At 35.8% G+C, this 10,049-nt stretch overlaps 1 protein-coding gene across 3 annotated transcripts in view; it reads left to right on the top strand.

The window, feature by feature from the left end:
* LOC106468703 (myosin-51-like) overlaps positions 1 to 10,049 on the top strand; it is a 99,503-nt gene that overhangs the window by 57,773 nt on the left and 31,681 nt on the right. For all 3 annotated transcript variants that reach the window (XM_022397065.1, XM_022397066.1, XM_022397064.1), the window contains exons 13-15: positions 815 to 869; positions 1,915 to 2,026; positions 2,334 to 2,433. In XM_022397065.1, the coding sequence (XP_022252773.1) occupies positions 815 to 869; positions 1,915 to 2,026; positions 2,334 to 2,433 (267 nt within the window). The remainder of the gene's footprint in view (positions 1 to 814; positions 870 to 1,914; positions 2,027 to 2,333; positions 2,434 to 10,049) is intronic.

Consider the following 10,049-nt stretch of genomic DNA (forward strand, 5'->3'; position numbering starts at 1 on the left):
CACTGATGTGACTGTTACTGATAATGGGACATTTCATGATGGAGCAGATGAACCACGTGTGAAGCAGAAGCCAATGAGACAGAAACCAGTACGGAAGAAAATACGTTTTATAAAATTAAGAGACTGTTGTATTTTAACTTTGTTTGTAAATTCTGTACATTTAAGTAAGTTATTGTTAATCATCTATTGGTGAAATGTAAGTGGCTATTATTCTGGACGAACAATAGTAAGGATGGGGCAGTGTTACGACAGCGGAAGTCACGCGATGCTGGAGCATGTACGCTGGAGTTTCTAGAAGGATCATGACCTATAGGAACTCCGTGAATATCCTAATGTTTGTCAGGCTCCCTTTTTTTTTAATATATAAGCCCGACAAATAAAGCCAACGAGAGAAGAGATATAGATAGATATGCACATAGATTGAAGATATAGATAATATAGTCAAGCGAATAGTAGGCACCGTAAGTAAAGTGTCTGAATCGCTGTGATTTATAGTGTGTGTGTTATAAAGGTTGTTAAGTTAAAGTGACTGTGGAAATTCTGTATATTACAAAGTTGTATCGAGATAGAATAAACTAGTTTTAATCAAGAAAGGACTTGTATCTCTGAAGTTCCTCGGAAAGAATTTATACCAGAAATTAAGAAACGAGCAGATATGTAACAACTCCATTAGAATTTGAGTAGCATAGCTTTAGTTCAGTTTTACAATGTTTTAAAATAAGAATGTTTTTGACTAACATACAAAGTTTTAGTTAATACATAACACTGTTTTGACATCATGTAATTCTGTACATGAGTTTTGTATTTAATATAGACACTGTTCCTCGAGGTGTATCCTTTAGGATTTCTCCTACATCCCACACTGACCTGTAAGTTGTCTTGTTGCAAGCTTGTAGCTGTAAATAAGTAATATTTTAAATTGTTCTTGAAGTATTTTGTTGATAATTTAAATTTTACTAAGATGGTATATGGCAAGTTTGTAAAATTTCACCTTTCATTTCTTCATCATAATGTTATAGTCATTATTGGTGTAATGTTGAGACATTTTAAAATTTTACTCAAATCTATGTTTGTGTGAAATTACATAAAATAAATTGATAGAACAATATTTTTATTTGACAATAATATGTTTGTGTTATAACAGTATGTTTATTTTACAACATATCATTACATTATATTATGACTTTCTACTGAATACTGATTAAATTTTAACAAATGAACTTTTATTGTTAATTCTGTTTCATACTTACTTACAGACAGAACGGTAATGAGCTCGTCTCTACGTTAACTCAAGATTAAATTTTAACAAATGAACTTTTATTGTTAATTCTGTTTCATACTTACTTACTTACAGGCAGAATGGTAATGAGCCCGTCTGTACGTTAACTCAAGATTAAATTTTAACAAACGAACTTTTATTGTTAATTCTGTTTCATACTTACTTACAGATAGAACGGTAATGAACCCGTCTCTACGTTAGCTCAAGATTAAATTTTAACAAACGAACTTTTATCGTTAATTCTGTTTCATACTTACTTACAGACAAAACGGTAATGAGCTCGTCTCTACGTTAGCTCAAGATTAAATTTCAACAAATGAACTTTTATCGTTAATTCTGTTTCATACTTACTTACAGACAGAACGGTAATGAACCCGTCTGTACGTTAACTCAAGATTAAATTTTAACAAATGAACTTTTATTGTTAATTCTGTTTCGTACTTACTTACAGACAGAACGGTAATGAACCCGTCTGTACGTTAACTCAAGATTAAATTTTAACAAATGAACTTTTATTGTTAATTCTGTTTCATACTTACTTACAGACAGAACGGTAATGAGCTCGTCTCTACGTTAGCTCAAGATTAAATTTTAACAAATGAACTTTTATTGTTAATTCTGTTTCATACTTACAGGCAGAATGGTAATGAACCCGTCTCTACGTTAACTCAAGACTTTCATACTCGACTTGATAATCTGTTGAGAACTTTAGTTCATGCCAAACCACATTTTATTCGTTGCATAAAGGTATGTCAGCTGATTTAGGAACCATCAAACTATTAAAATATGAGTGAGAGAAATTAAGTGGCAAATCCAAGTTAAATTAATTGAAATTTATTATGGCCCACTATTTATGGCTTAATTTTTGTTTTAGTTCCATATAAGAACATAATTTGTTATTGATAGTGTTTTAACAGAACTAGTAATTATCTTGTCATGAAAGCAATGGAGAAAGAAAAAAAAATACTAAAAGTATTATATATATAAACACGTGTGTGTGTCTGTGTAACATGCGGTGGCTTGCTCATGGTCAGTTGGTCCTTTTCACTTCCAGTCCAATGACTGTGAACAGCCAAACCAACTCGACAGATGCATTCTTACAAGACAGGTGCGGGCTCTACAGGTTTTGGAAACAGTTAACTTGATGGCTGCAGGTATGGTTAAGATTACTTGATATACAATTACACAAAGTAACAAGTTTAAATAATCTAATGTCTCACAAATACGCTGTTGTATTTTAGTTGTCTCATTTACAAAAGAAATATATTAATGAAAAAATAGGCATTCATTGGATAAATTATAAGGTCTGAAAATGAAATATTTTAGCTTTATTTAGTGATAAAGTTTGTAGAATTATGTATTCAACTTAATGTAAATTATAATACTTTAGAATTAAGAATATTATCCTTTTTTTACCTTTGTCTTTGTATGAACAACATTCTTAGTAAATCAAGTATAGTCTATCTGTAACCCCTAGACATTTAAAGAATTATCATTGTTATTATTCATGAGAAATGAATAAAACTGATCTCAGTTACAGTAGTTAAGTTAAAGAGAGAAGACAGAGGGATTAAAATGACAGATTTATTGTTTAAAAATAACCCAATATCTCTATTCAAGACATTCCAACTTACCTTAATGTATTAGATGACTAGAGATGACAAACCACTGAATTTACCTACTTTTCACTTATTATTATATATAGTTAATACTAGCTAAAGAAATGTTCCATAAATAGTTTGACGTTACGTTATTAGTTTAGTTAGGTATTTTATATAAGTACTTCCTTTGTCTATCTGTAGATATACTATGATTCATATAGAAATTTTGTCTTTCTTGATTCTTATAGTGTATCCTCTTTGGCTTTTAGAGAAAATCAAATGTTATTTATCATATCTTGTAGCCAGCTCTAAATGTTTTACAAGGGATACTTAAATAAGAGGCATAGAGAAGCGTCCTAGGGCAGGCCTTGGCAAATCCCGGGCACCAGACAATTTCATACCTAGTATTTTCTCCCATTTTAATCGTGCGTAGGGATGTGTTAAATAGAATCCAAATCTAGGGCAGTTCTGGACTCTTAGCAGTCAGGATCTATTTTTGCATTCTTTGAATCCTAAATCGAACGTTGAACGAAGCACTACAGTTGAACAACATGTTACTAATTTCACACCATCTTCTTTCTCTCCCAATTCAACCACTTAGTGCACATGTTTAGACTTGGACAGGACCAAAGGCAGTTAATTCAGGCAATACTATTGAGTGGTTGTTGATATTATTACGTCTCTGTGTTCGTTTGTTAATTTTTCGTAGAAATTCTTTCCGAAGAACTTCAGCGATACAAGTCCTTTCTTAAATAAAACTAATTTATTCTTTCTCAATTCAACTTTGCAGTATACTTAATTTCCACAATCACTTTAACACACGCTAGAATTCACAACGATTCACGCACTTTACTTACGGCTTGACTCGATTATCTGTCGATATATCTTTCTGTCTGCAATTACATTATCTATGCTGTCACTTCTCGCCGGTCTTATATATACAAAATAGAGGGCGTTTCGCAAACACTCGAGCCTTCAGGAACATTCCAGATACTCATTACATGTTACCAGATCACGTGACTTCCGCTGTCGTAACAATATAATGTAATTGTTTGCATGCACTCTTGCTGTGAAAGTAAAGAAATATATGTAGCCCCCATTTTCCGGTACAAACAGTAGTGAAGTTAGGTTAGGCGCACCAAAAGGCCTTTGCTTATTGCTCTACAGTGTTGTAACGATGAATAGATTAGATCTTTTCTGAAACAAACTGCTTAACCAATTGATATCACAGTGATTATTTGTTATTTTACTTTTATTCTTTGTAAAAATCCACCTAAATTATAGTTATTTAGTCTACTATTTTACTAATGAGCCCTTTGTTTTTTAGAGTAAAACTGTATGTCTCATACCATAACCACACAATCAACTCAAAATATATACCATAACTTTTCTATATCAGATCTGGCTCCTAGATCTGAAAATATGTCTTAAGGCCTGTCCTGGAGTAAGGGTAACGTACCTCTTGCTGGAACTTTATGCCCACCTCCTTCACATCAATTCATCTTCTTTCTTCGTCTCTGGAGGCAATTTGCCACCTTTCATTTACAAATTGAGTCAAATAGTTGAAACGGTAGAACTACTGTCAGTCAGCATACTGCAAGTATTTCCATCGATAAACTTGTGAACTCATGGATGATATTCTTCAAATAATGCACTTCCTTTCCCAGCTGAACTTTGCACCATAAATCCAGCTAGTTTTTGTCTTTTCAATATCTCTTAGCTCTTTCTTATTCCTTTGATCTGGTGAAGTTTTGAGACACAGCTTCCCAGTATTGTCCTCTTCGCTTAATAACAGCTGCTGATTTCCACATCTATAATAGTTCTATCTTTCTGGTATTCTATGAGAGGAGTTCTTATTTACCACAGGCTTTTATCTATAGTGGCTGATAATATGTAATTTCAAGCTGAAACGACTATTGTTTAGTGGTTTATTTCTTCTATTCTGTATGTCTAGTTGTCTAATTTTTTAAGCTCTTCTAGCACTCCATCAGAGAGAGAGTTGATGTTTCAATAGTACTTGTTCCTGTAACTTTTGTTGTTTATCTGCAACTTTAATGGGTGTAGCACCTACTTTGCTTCTCATATCCTTGTATATTATGACATCTATAAATTGGTAACTTGAGAACAAAGTTATCATTCAATGTGGAGCATCCAGGTACGATAATTAGGAAAGTCTTTCCATGTCTTCTGAAAGTATGGCTAAGGTTTATTCTTTCCTCCGTACCCTCTTCCAAAACTTTGCTTCAGATACTTCCTTTTGGTGTTTCGGTCTGAACCTGTTAGTTAAGGCAGTCACCAAAGCTTGATAGTTGTTACCTCTCTCAGCTGGACTATTAATTAATGTCATCAAAGCTGATTCTAGTGAGTGGACAGTAAGATAAATAGTTTATTGTTCACTATTCTACTGCTCACTTTGGAAATTATTTTCAACTTAGCCTGATATACCACCCATGGTACCATCTCATCATAGTATGTTCATTTCTCAGTTGGATGATGTTGTTGAAATTGCCAGCTTAAATTCAGGAACTGGATTCATCAGTGATATGACTGGAGTAGTCCAATAAGAACTTGTTGTAACAATCATCCCAGTAGCAGTGGTAATGGTTGTAGAACAAATCATATACTCTTATTTTGTAGTAAATCGTGTTTTAAGTTGGAATTCGTAGACAAATGCAGAAAGAGGTGTGGCTGGTTTAAATCTTTTCACCAATTCCTTTCACAGATGTTTTATTCTGTTACTGATGTTATTTTCTACTTAATAATCTCTTTTTGTATTTCTTCAGTTTTGTCATTACATTTTACATACTTCATTGATGTTTTTTGCACTTATTCAATCTTATTGTTGAGATCCTTCCATGCTTCTCCAATTGTTTCATCAATCTTCTCTTCAACCAAATTTATTTTTGTATGAAATTCTTCTTTAAATATTTCATCTCATTCTTTTAACTCCTGTATTAATATTCTATCTTGTTCTTCTGATTTTCTTTTTTTTTCTTCTTGATTTATTTCATATTCTGTCATATTGTTTAAGACTCATATCATAGGTAAATTAATATAACATAATGTTTTGGGACAACATGGGACCTATTAGTCCATCTCAGCTGTTCCATTCTCAAAACTAAATTGAAATAATTTTTAAAAAATCTTAAAGCCAGCCCTTATCATTCATATACTTATCAATTTTTCAAACTCACTTAAATTTGCAGCCTCTACAACATCCAAAGGCAACCCATTCCAAAAGCCTAGTTCTACTACTTTCATTGTTAAGTATAAAAAGATGATGCATCAACACTATCAATTCCCTTTACAATATTAACAACCTCAATCACATCTTCCTAACTCTTCTTTTTTCATGAAAAAACAATATGACAACCCTCCATCCCAGGCACCATTCTAGTTAACCCTCCTCTGAACTTTTTCCAACAATTCAATGTCTTATCACCCACACCTATAGAAATAATTTTTTACAAGCCTCTTATGATACACCAAATCTACATCCTTACCCTCATCTACATAAGCAGTAACCCTTTCTAAAAATATCAAAAGATTTGTAAGGCAAGATTTTCCCTTGGTGAAACTATATTGACTATCCAATAAAATTCTAAACTTTGTTGCTTAGATGACTTTGCAAAGCATCTCTTAACAGACTTTCCAAAATTTTCCATAACTGATGTAAGACTAATGGGTCTATAATTACTGTGACAGTTTTTATCACCTCCTTTGAAAAAAGGTTTTACATTAGCTAACTTCTAATCCTCTGGTACCTGCCGACTTTTCAAGGTCTGACAAAAATAGTAGTATTTGGCTCACATATCCAATGTTTAACCTCTGTTACGTATCCGCTTGTTTGATAATTTCTCAAAAAATTTTTTCCAAGAAATTTCAGTGATACAAGTCTTTTCTTAATTAAAACTAGTTTATTCTTTCTCGATACAATTTTGCAATACACAGAACTTCCACAGTCAATACATTTGCAATCTCGATACAAAACAAACACTTTATATTACCGTCACTACCATTAGCTTCACTCAGTTATTTATCTCTATATCTATCTATCTGCAATTTATCTCCACTTTATTTGTCGGGCTTATATACAAAAAGAGGGCGCCTAGAAAAGACTAGAGTTCCCAGGAAAAGTCAAGATCCTTCGAGAATCTCATGACAAAGTACCGGCGTCACGTGACTTCTGCTGTCGTAACACTGCCCCTTCCTTAGTATAGTTCGTCCCGAACAATAGCCACTTACATTAAACCAATAGTTAAAAAACAATAACTTAATTAAATATACAGAATTTACAAACACAAAACTAAAATTTAACAAAGTCTCTTCTTCCATACTGGTCTCTGTCTCGTTGGCTTCTTCTTCACGTGAGGATCATATGCTCCATCAGAAAATGTCCTATTATTGGTAACAATCACATCAGTGGTAGTAACTTCATCAAGGGCTTCACTGTTTCCCCTTCTCAAAACCGTGTAGAGTTTTTTATTCAACAGTGGCTTTTTCGCGTGACACGTTATCAGCAGTGTCATTTGTTCCATTGTTCACTTTGTTCCAACTGAAATGTCCTGGACCGTGATAACGCCAAAGCCTTTTGGCATGCACCACCTTTGGCTTACCTCACTGACCACATTTTATTCGGCAAGTCACATCTGAGAGACGATCCACTATGTTATACGGGCTTTCCCATAGAGAAGACAAATTAGGAAACTTCCCTTTGGCCTTCCTGGGATTATACAACCACACCTTGTCTCCTGGTACAAAGCTGACTTCAGTATACCTCTTATCATAACATAGCTTCATGGAATCAGCAGACGTTTTTAAGTTTGTACACACTTGATGGTGAATATCGTCCATCCTTTCCGATAACACTTTCACGAACTCTGACACATTTTCAGGCAACTCTTCGTAAGGTGGGCGTCCTGTTATTAGATCCACTGGCAACCGAAGTTCCCGACCAAACATCAGCTCTGATGGAGTGTATCCAGTGGCTTCATGCTCTGCTGTTCTATAGGCCATCAACAGGGAAGGGAGTAAGATATCGCAGCCATCTTGGCGGCTATTGCAAAACTTTGCCAATTCCTGTCCCAGTGTCCAATTGTACTTTTCTACCATCTCATCAGACAGTGGGTGGAGTGGCATTGTCCTGGTCTTTCGTATGCCAAACCACTTGCAACATTCATGGAACACTGCTGATTCAAAATTATGGCCTTCATCCGAATGTAGCTCGTATGTCATACTAAATATGAAGAAGAAATCACTAATAGCCGAAAACACAGTTGTAGCTTCCTGATTTGGTATTGCATATGCCTCAGGGCACTTGGTGGAATAATCCATCACCACACTAATGTACATGTTTTCAGCACGAGTTTGGGACAAAGGACCAGCAATATCAACGGCTACTTATTCCATTGGTGTGCCAACTTGACATAACTTCATTGGGGCACGTCCCTTGTGCTTGGATCCCCTTTTAGCACAACATGTACTGCATGTCCTGCACCATTCTTCAACATCTTGCCTCATACCTATCCAGTAAAATCTCTGTCATAGGTGACTCAATATCTTCCTAATTCCGAAATGTCCTACCGTTAAACTATCATGGGATTGATGCAGCACAACTTCCCGTAACTTTCTCGGGATAACCGTTTGCCAGTTCGTCACTTTCCCATCTGCAGTTTCCCATCTCTGGAGAAGAATATCATCTTCTAACTTCAACTGGTCCCATTGTGCCCAATAGTTCTTTGTCACAGGGCTTAGACTAGACACCTTCTCCCAAGCAGGGCCCAAAACACTTGCTTTTTAGAAAATCAATTATTGGCTTCAAATCTTGGTCTTTCTCCTGCTCTGATTTAATATCTATACCTGGTTCCATTTCACCATCATCAACTCCTTCAGTCACTTTGACTTCAGCTTGATGACACCTGGTTAGTTCAACCTCTCTTTTGCAGCAATGTCTGCAGTCATATTTGCAGGGTATTCGGCTCAGTCCATCGGAATTTCCATGACATTTTCCTTCTCTGTATTCAATATCATAATCATACTGGTCTATCTTTCCGATCCAACGTGTCAATTGTCTCTCTGGGTTCTTTAATGATTTTAACCAGCGTAATGCAGCATGGTCTGTCCTGATGGTGAACCTGGCACCATAGAGGTAAGGATGGAAATATGTCAGACACTTCACTATAGCAAGTGGTCTACTCAAAACCCTACTGAAGTAGGCCACCACATGTTCGTTTTCGCCCACTTTCTGACACAACACTCCTCCAATTCCGACATTACTAGCATCACAATCTAGTATGTACGGCAGTGAGGGATTTGGAAGCTTTAAAAGTGGAGATGAGGCCAATTTTTCTTTCAATGTCTTGAAAGCATGCTGGCAAGAAATTATCCATTCGAACTTCTGGCCTTTTTTCATCAAATCATGTAGTGGAGCAGCTATAGTTGCAAAGTCCTTCACAAATTTGCGGTAGTAACTACAGAGTCCCAAGAAACTTCTTAACTCTCCCACATTCTCTGGTGTTGGCTAACCACACACTGCTTTCACCTTGTCAGGATTAGTTTGCACACCATGATCACTTACAATGTGATCTAAGTAAAGCACATCTTTCTGGAACAAGTGGCATTTCTTGGGATGGAGTTTGAGATTTGCTGCTTTCAAACGCTTGAATACTTTCTCTGGCCAGAACATTTCCTCATCATAAGTTGTTGCAAATACAATGACATCATCCAGGTACACTAGGGCTATCCTCCATCGTAGGCCTTCCATTACTCTTTCCATCAGCCTCTCAAATGTTACTGGAGTATTGCCAAGCCCGAATGGCATCACACGGTATTGCCAGAGACCTTGGCCATAACTAAATACAGTCTTAGGTTTATCTGTTTCAGCCATTTTCACTTGATGGAAACCTAACTTTATGGGGTTGGTGGGCGTCCCTCAACACCAATCACTACTGGTTTCCCCGAGGCTGACTTATTGGTAGTATTCCTCTTACACTGGCTCCTCATATGTTCTTGCTCTCCACAGTTCCAACAACCTTTCTGGGTAGCAGCTTTTCCTGCCGTGGCATCTTCCCTGTGTTTAAGTTGCTGGCAGTGAGCTCTCTTGTGCCCAGGTTTGTTATCATGCCAGCAAAGTCCCTCAAACCTCCCTGAAACCTGACCTTTTCTGGCCT

Source organism: Limulus polyphemus, unplaced genomic scaffold (assembly GCF_000517525.1).
Source record: "Limulus polyphemus unplaced genomic scaffold, Limulus_polyphemus-2.1.2 Scaffold3122, whole genome shotgun sequence".
In the NCBI taxonomy this organism is placed as follows: Eukaryota; Metazoa; Arthropoda; class Merostomata; order Xiphosura; family Limulidae; genus Limulus; species Limulus polyphemus.